The 8,856-nt window shown below is 37.1% G+C and overlaps 1 protein-coding gene across 1 annotated transcript; it reads right to left on the minus strand.

Annotated features, from left to right (window-relative positions):
• Positions 1-7,490: 7,490 nt before the first annotated feature.
• Positions 7,491-8,456, minus strand: LOC120243971 (putative olfactory receptor 8G2). The gene has a single exon (XM_039250231.1). The coding sequence runs from the start codon at positions 8,448-8,450 to the stop codon at positions 7,491-7,493; it is 960 nt and encodes a 319-aa protein (XP_039106162.1). The 5' UTR covers positions 8,451-8,456.
• Between the last annotated feature and the right edge of the window lie 400 nt (positions 8,457-8,856).

Raw genomic sequence — 8,856 nt, forward strand, 5'->3', positions numbered from 1 at the left:
GATGGTGAAAATGTGGATTACTAGGGCATGAGCAAATACAATTAGAACTTTTTAGGTTATGTTTAGTGCTAATCTAGAAGGCGATGTGTTTTTTTTGTTTTTTAAAAACCAACGTACCTTGAATTTCCATTTGGAAGCATTTTAGAAAATGCAAATTCATATTCTTACTAGACATTCAAACAATAGATTGATGCTTTTAGTTTGCAGTAAAGTACTTTATGTGATATAGAAAAATTGGCCAATTTCAAAAACATGATCTAGAAATCTGTCATTTTAAGAATGACTCAAATAACTGAAGATATTTTGCTTTGGAAAACAAAAATTCATGTGGCACATGACAGTTACCTCACTGTTCAACTAATTGCTTTATTAAGAAGTACTGAGGTGGGGGACACCTGAGTAGCTCAGTCAGTTAAGCATCCAACTCTTGACTGTGGCTCATTTCATGATCTCATGGTGCTGAGATCTAGTCCCTGCTTGATATTCACTTTCTCCCTCTCACTCGGCATCCTCTACCAAAAAAAAAAAAAAAAAAAAAAGTAAATACTGTACTCATTGCCTATGTCTCCAAGAGAGTGAAGTAAAACTAATTGTTTGAAACAATGGAAAGAGGGGCACCTGGGTGGCTCAGTCGGTTAAGCATCTGACTTTGGCTCAGGTCATGATCTGACGGTTTGTGGGTTCAAGCCTCGTGTTGGGCTCTGTGCTAACACTAGCTCAGAGTCTGGAGCCTGCTTCGGATTCTGTCTCCTTCTCTCTAACCCTGCTCACGCTGTCTGTCTCTCTATCTCTCTCTCAAAAGTAAATAAAACATTAAAAAGTTAAAAAAAAAAAAAAGAAACTCTGGAAAGAAATCTTTGGTTTCACAACAAAGATGAACAGTCTCAGAAAGACCCTTGATCTTGCAGTCAGAAATGTTTGAGCACAGCCTGAATAACCACTTTCCAAGCTGATAGTTCAAGGACACAAGCACATAATAGGTGATGGGATTAAATAATCCTTATCATCTCTTTCCATTGCACTGGTTCATGATTCCCTAATTCTAGTGGGTTTTAATTCTTAAATTAGACTTGAAATCTCAACTCAACCCCATATTTGTTGTGCAACCTTGGGATAATTACATCCAATCTCCAACCCTCTGAAAAGCAAAAAATGTTATTATCTATCTCCAGTGGAGAATAAATTAAGTGACACCTACAAGGTGCTAAGCACATTTCATGGCTCTTGGTAAGTTCCTAATAATGTCAATGTTAATTTAATTTTAATCTTTTCAATTTGCACTGTTTTGTATTTTATTTGACCAGTATTTTCATTGCTTACTGATGGCCAGAGTTAATTTTTTTTCCTTAGCACATCTCCTTTTTCCTCCTTCCTGTACTGATAATATACAAAAAGACAGAGAGTTGATATCTTCCACTAAACATTAACTTCCTAAAATTATCAATATTTTTCATAGTCTTCAAATAATGTCCAAAACAATTTCCTTGTCATTCATAGATTTACATCATTTGGTAACCGAAAGAAAATTTTTCTTTTTTATTTCCCGGCCAGTATTACATGATTTAGCCATTTCAGAAAGAGCATTTTGCAGGTTTTCATCATATTCCTTTTGCTCTTTTCCCCCATTCATTCTCTGTGTGCTGTGAAATCTATTTAATAGTTAGGATCCTTCAGTTAAGGGCTTCAATAGTGAAGTCTCCAATTAAGACCATTTTCTATGTGCTCATGAAAACGTTTTTATGTTTACATTTAGCATGTAATTATTATAAGTTATTTACTGGTTCTTCTTGACTACACTACAAATGCGACATAGTGCTTGCCACATACAGCAAATAACAATAAATATGTGTTTTTTATAAAAATATTAAAAGGATGTTAGAAATACCTTAACACAGACTCCAAATAAGTGAACAAAGCCCTCACACTGCCTGGTGTGAATAAGCAAAAAGTGTTTGCCATCATATAATTCAGCAGGGGACAAGGAGATGATAAGGCTACCATTTGTTTATCAGATAATATGAATATTAGAGTGATAACAGGTAGAAATAAAGAACCATGTGCATCTTTAAGTGCACTGGGAGGGAGCTACAGTAGACCCCTAAAACTTTAAAAGTTGAGGACTGGAACATACTCAGACATACCCCTTCTGCCCTCCAGAAGTGCAACCATGTATAATTCTCTCCTCCATTCCTCTGAAACAAAAAATGATCTGATGATGCTAGTAGATAGTTCTGAGTACTAACCTGGCAGGACACCTTAGTGCTGAGGAGGCCTTAGACTAAAAGTCTTCATGGCAGTAATTTGGGGTCACTGATCCTGATCTCTAATGAAGCTGAGGACCTTCTGCAAAGGTTGGTTGATACGGTATGATGATTTTATACACTGGGCAGTGATGCCAAGAGTCTTATTAGGAACAAGGAATGATAATGGCCTCCCACTAGAATCTCATCCCATGGGTGTCAACCTTTGGGAAAAGAAACAGTCAGAATTTCCCCTTTTCCCTATTGGTTCTCAAGTGTTTAATGGTGTCACAAAGGTGAGAATCATTGTTCTCAGTAAATTATGGATTGAAGACAAGGAAGTATTAGATTTTGTTAGAGCTTAGTGAATTTCATGCCAAGATATTTACAGGTTCAAAAATGCATGTAACTTCTAAAACATATTTTAAAAGAATTTTATGAACTGATTTCCCACAAGGGAAAAAAGAAAATCAGGGAAAACACTCTTTGTATGTAAGATTTGAAAGTTTTTTTGTTCATTGACCCCTACTAACTGTATCTAGATATCATAATGTACTCATAGAATGGTATTACCTGGACTATTTCAATGTGGGGGCTGAATAAAAGCATCTGCTAGATATTGCCATAGTCCCACAAGGAATTCCTAACATGCCTAACAAGGGAGAGGATGACTTATTTTTCTCTACAATTAAAAGAGATTTGTTAAGGAATAGTATAGATACTTTGTCCCTGAGACAATCCATAAGTCTCCCCAGACTTTCAACAATTCATCATTTTGAAACTTACACAAAACAAGACACAATGTACTTTCCATTTTCCTATAATTCTTTAGAGACTCTTCGATTTGGAGGGTCTGCTTACTTCTGGCCCCAGCTATTCTCTGGTTATTCTTGCTACCAAATGAGACCTGGATATAACATTTAAACTCAGAAAAGCAATACCTTAAGGCAAAATGGAAAAGTACAGATTGGATCCTTTGGATGTATTTGGGATTCTCTCGGGATTTAAGGAAAATACCAGCTCAGCTACAAGATCTATCCTGAGTATGATTCTCAAGGTCACAATATTGGAATCTAGAAGCTCAAGGTAGATATTTTAGTGCACTTTCCTTTATGCTCTATACCCCTTTCTCCTAGAATCTGTGTCCATTTAAAATTTACATATAGGATCAGGAAACACCTTTCTTTCTAGAATCTAGTCTGTCTCAATACACAGAAATTTTACATCAAGGCCAATATTTCAGTTGCTCAACATAGATATGATACAGACACGGTTCATCGTCTCATACAGACAAAAGGTATGATATGCTTGTAAGAGTTCTGCTTTACGATCAGATATAGAACATATTTGAGGATTTATTAATTCAGGATTTCCCCACCTGTTTGATCATCAGACTCACCTAGGGAGATTAAGGTATTCATAAAACTTATGACTGTAGAAATATAAGCATGCTCATAATGAGAAACAGAACTTCCTGAAACAACTTCCCTACACTCATTACTCCTGGGACAATTTAATCTCTGTAGAGGAGCTCTGATAAACAGTTTCTCTTACCATTTCTTCTCCCAAAAGTTACTTCCACAGCTCTAAATAATTCATACATCTTGCTATTTTTAGATTATCAATTTAGAATGTTATCTCAACCATTATATTACATATGCAGTTGTTTTACTTAAATTATTACCACTGCCTCCTTTCTATCCAAATATTTGATACTGATAAAAATTCTTTTCTTAATGGCTTCTAGACCTTTAGAAATGTTCTCAAAATTTTTTATTCATCAACTTCCAAATTCTCTCAACTCTTCTGGAGAGACTTGTATTACAGATTTCCTAATCTAAGGCCAAAATTACTGAATCATAATCTTTGAGGTCACAGGTCAGTGTCTCCAATTGTAGGTCTGCACTTTGTGTTTCTCCGGCTTCAGGGCAGCAAACCCCTCCCATTCTTAGTCCCCTGAGCAGCTCTGACCAGTGCGCTCTGGAGGTTGGTCCTGGATACAGGCATGGCAGGCACCAAATAACAAGGAGATAAATACTCTTGAGGATTTCCATGTCTCAGGGAACAATCTTTTGAGAAAAGAAGCAATTGCTGTTAGCATTTCCCAGTTGTCTATTTCCTTCTAGAGATCCATTCTAGGGATTCTTTGTCCATTTCGGATTTATCAATTAGTAGTAAAGATTTTTCATGGGATCACCTGAGATTTTTTTTTAATGCAGATTCCGGTCCAGCAGATCTGAATGGGGTTTGAGATACAAGCTCCTACCCAGTGTGATTGGTTCCCATTCCCTCCAGTAATAGCAGGTTTAAGAGGATCAGGGCACATCCTGACAAGATATCTTTCTTTTGATAGGGCCAGAATTTTTTTTTTTAAGTTTATTTATCTGTTTTGAGAGAGATAGAAAGCACGAGTGAGGAAGGGGCAGAGAGGGAGGAGAGAGAAGAATCCCAAGCAGGCTCCATACCAGCAGCACAAAACACAATGTGGAGCTCAAACTCACAAACTGTGAGATCATGAAATGAGTGACGTTATACACTCAACCGACTGAGCCACCCAGGTGGCCAGAATTTTAAAGTAGTGAATTGAACCATTTTTCTTTTATAAAATATGTATACTTTATGCATAAGTAGGTAATATACTCACTTGGTTCAAAAGTCAGATCTGCCCATAATTGAATAGAGTTATAAGGTAAGAATTAAGAATTCTGATGTAATGTTTCCTTTTTTGAGGCCCTCACTAAAACTGTAACTCCACTTGCTAGATCGTATATTTAAAGAAAATATTTTATAATAGCCACCAATGTTCCATATTAATTCCCCTTTCTTATATATTTTTTGCTTTTTACCCCAAAGCTGGAATAATCAGAAGCACATTCAGTGCAGTATGATTTAAGGTAATGGACCCTTCCACGAGGGGAGCTCTTATAAAATATCATTAAATGCATTAAGTTCAATTCTCTTCAAAGGAGTTTAATTTTACATTAGTGTTGGGTTACATTAGTGTTTTTCACTTGTGGAGGCACGTTGAAAATAATCAAAATTTTAAATCTCTCTATACCCAGGCTGCAGCCCATATCAATTAAATCAAAATCTTAGTATCTGTTGTCTGATGATCATATTTGGTAAAACCCCTAAACTTGAACGTGCGCAAGAATAATGTGGGGATCTTGTCATTCAAAAGCAGATTCTTGATTTAAGTGTGTGGCGTGAGATGCTGCATTTTAACATATTCTCAGATTTTGCCCTTGCTGCTGGCCTATGGAACACCTTATGGCATCAGATGATCTCTTGTTTTGAATCCCTTTCACTGTAATTCTTTTCAGAGTCAAACAAGGTTTTACATTCCCACGCATCACAAAGCTTCTTTTGGCTTTGAAACAGCAGTGGCTGCAGGATTCTGGGACGTTTTTAGGAGAAACCTTATGTCTGGAAGGCCACTCTCCAGATAGCAGACTAGAACTGCCTGTCCCCTCAGTGTGCTGAATAAAAGATGTGGGAAAGAGTTGGAGGTGAAGACAGAAATGGAAAGGATATAGAGAGACTTTTGCATCAATGATTATACAATAATGAAAATGGCTGAAATTTACAGAAGCCACGGTTTCCATTCTATCAGGATCTATGTAGTGGTTCTGGAAATTAAAAATATGCGTGTGTGTATACATTTTCCATATATGTAGATATAGAGAGAAACTGACAGAGAGAAACAGAGACTGGGACAGAGAGTTGAATTTTTCAAGACTTATGTAACCCTTTGCTTTGCTATGAATTGTTACCTAAAGCCCCATCTCGAGAGTTCTACCATCAATGTCCTTCATTTTTTTGTTTGTTTGTTTATACATTAATTATTTTATTTTAATTTTTTCTAGTTATTGGTTATATAGATGGCCAACAGCACATGAAAATATACTCAACATCATTAATCATCTGGGAAATGCAAATCAAAACTACAATATCATTTTATACCTGTCAGAATGACTAAAAGCAAAAAGACAGGAAATAACAAGTTTTGGTGAGGATATGAAGAAAAAAGGACACTGGCGTATTGTTTGTGGAAATGTAAAGTGGGATAGCCACTGTGGAAAACAGCATAGAGATTCCTCAAAAAGTTAAAAATACAAATCTCATATGATCCAATAATTCTTCTACTGGGTATTTACCCAAAGGAAACAAAAACACTAATTCAGAAGGATACATGCACCTTTATTGCAGCATTATTTACAAGCTAAAATATGGAAGCAACCTAAGTGTCCATCAATACATGAGTGGATAAAGAAGATATAGCATATCTACAATGAAATATTATGCAACCATAAAAAACAAGATCTAGACAGTTGCAACAACATTGAAGGATCTAAAGGGTATTATGCCAAGTGAAATAAGTCAGACCAAGAAAGACAAATATCATATGATTTCACTCATATGTGGAATCTAAAAACCAAACTGAATAAACAAAAAGTAGAATCAGACCCATAAATACAGAGAACAGATTTTTGGTTGCCAGAGCGGAGATGGATGGGGTATGAGCAAAAAGGGGTGAAGTGTAGAGGTGGGTACAGACCTCCAGTTATGGAATGAGCAAGTCACAAGAAAAAAAGGCACAGCAAAAGGAATATAGTCAATGGTATTGTAGTAGTATTGTATGGTGACAGATGGTTAGCTACGTTTGTGGCAAGCATAGCATAATGTACAGAGATGTTGAATCACTATGTTCTATATCTGAAACTAAAGTAATGTTGTGTGTCAACTATACTTGAATTTTTAAAAAGGCGGTGGGGGAGGGGGGTGGAGAAAAGCATACGGGTAAGTAAGACCTTGACATAAAGTACTGGCAGGTAATGTATGTGATCTATTGTGGTTAGAGCTTATGAATCCTATATTATAATTCTCATTTAAAATAAACCATCTTTTCCTATAACTAGTAGAAGTTAAGTCTTGAAAAACATACTAAAATACAATGCACTATTATCAAAGGAACCGTACTTGACTTATTTCACTGATTTAAGTTAGCAGATAACCATTGTTATGCATCCTATTTCTAAGAGATATCCTAATTCTGCAAATTTTATTTGCCTGCACTTTGCTTTCTAACTCTATGTCCAGTACACTCAGTGCACTATCATATGAATGGCACTGTGAATCCAGTACTCCCAGACTGCTCTTCAAAATTATCAAGTAGTAAGAACAATTTCATTACTTGTGGACATATATTGTTGTCTCTGGATTGTTTCCTTATCAAACCTTCTTGGAAAATTATAAAGTTTTTCTCAAGCAAAATACCCTTTCCCTTCTTTTTTCAAGAATCTTATTCAGGACAACTCTGACATCTTTATTCCTCAGGCTGTAGATCAAAGGGTTCAGCATGGGCACAATAATGGTGTAAAACACAGAAGACACTTTCCCTTGGTCCATGGAGCTCACAGATGATGGCTGCAGGTACATGAATGCAGTAGATCCAAAGAAAACGGCAACAGCTGAGATGTGGGAGCTGCAGGTGCTGAAGGCTTTGGACCTTCCCTCAGTGGAGCGGATGCGGAGGATGCTGGCAATGATGAAGACGTAGGAGCTAAGAATCATGAGGCTGGGGGCAAGAATATTAAATGCACTGAAGCACAAAACTACTACCTCGTTGATATAAGTACTGGAGCAGGAGAGCTCCAGTAGTGGGAAAAGATCACAGAAGTAATGGTTGATTCTATCAGCCTTGCAGAAAAGCACTCTTAGCATGCAGCCTGTGTGAGCTGTGGCACCAGTCAAGCCCATGATATACACCCCAACTACCAGCCAGGAGCAGACCTGATAAGACATGGTGACATTGTAAAGCAATGGGTTACAGATGGCAACATAGCGGTCATATGCCATTGCAGCCAACATATGACACTCTGATATAACAAAGACAAGGAAGAAGTAGAGTTGAGTCATGCATGCTTGGTAGGAGATAAAATTCCTCTCTGTCACAAAGTTCACCAGCATTTTAGGGGTAATGACAGTGGAATGGCAGAGATCAATGAAGGACAAATTGCTGAGGAAGTAGTACATGGGGGTGTGCAGGTGAGCACTCAGCCCTATCAGTGTGATCATGGCCAAGTTCCCTACCACCGTGACCACATAGACTCCTAGGAAGAGGAAGAAAAGGGGCAGCTGGAGTTCTGGGTTCTCTGTTAACCCAGCGAGGATGAACTCAGTCACTGTGGAATGATTTCCTGCTGTCATTTTCCTCTGGGAATTTTATGTAGAAAGAGAAGAAAAAACTTTGTGGCAGATATTTATTGTCCCACCATGCAATGTAGTATGAAACAGAATTTGTCTTTTCAACCTTGTAGCTCCAGTTCTATGTCTGTCCCTGATCTATGTTAGTGCTCAAAGACCCTGAGGTCTATTATATGGGGCATGTAAATAAATATCACTTAGAACTATCCCTTTTTTGTTCTATGCTGTAAGAGTTGGTCTTATGCACTTCTGTGTTTATGCAGCATTATTTATCTTAGCCATACTGTGGAAGCAGCCTAAGTGTCCATTGGTAGATAAATGGATAAAGATGTTATATAACATGCCATATATGATATATATCATTCAACCATAAAAAGAATGAAATCTTGCCATTTGCAGTGATGTGGAT

The sequence above is a fragment of the Hyaena hyaena genome, unplaced genomic scaffold (assembly GCF_003009895.1).
Source record: "Hyaena hyaena isolate Hyena2069 unplaced genomic scaffold, ASM300989v1 scaffold_364, whole genome shotgun sequence".
NCBI classification, from domain to species: domain Eukaryota; kingdom Metazoa; phylum Chordata; class Mammalia; order Carnivora; family Hyaenidae; genus Hyaena; species Hyaena hyaena.

Coding starts and splice junctions, on each gene's coding strand:
- LOC120243971 (XM_039250231.1), bottom strand. CDS start 8,450: ATGACAGCAGGAAATCATTCCACAGTGACTGAGTTCATCCTCGCTGGG.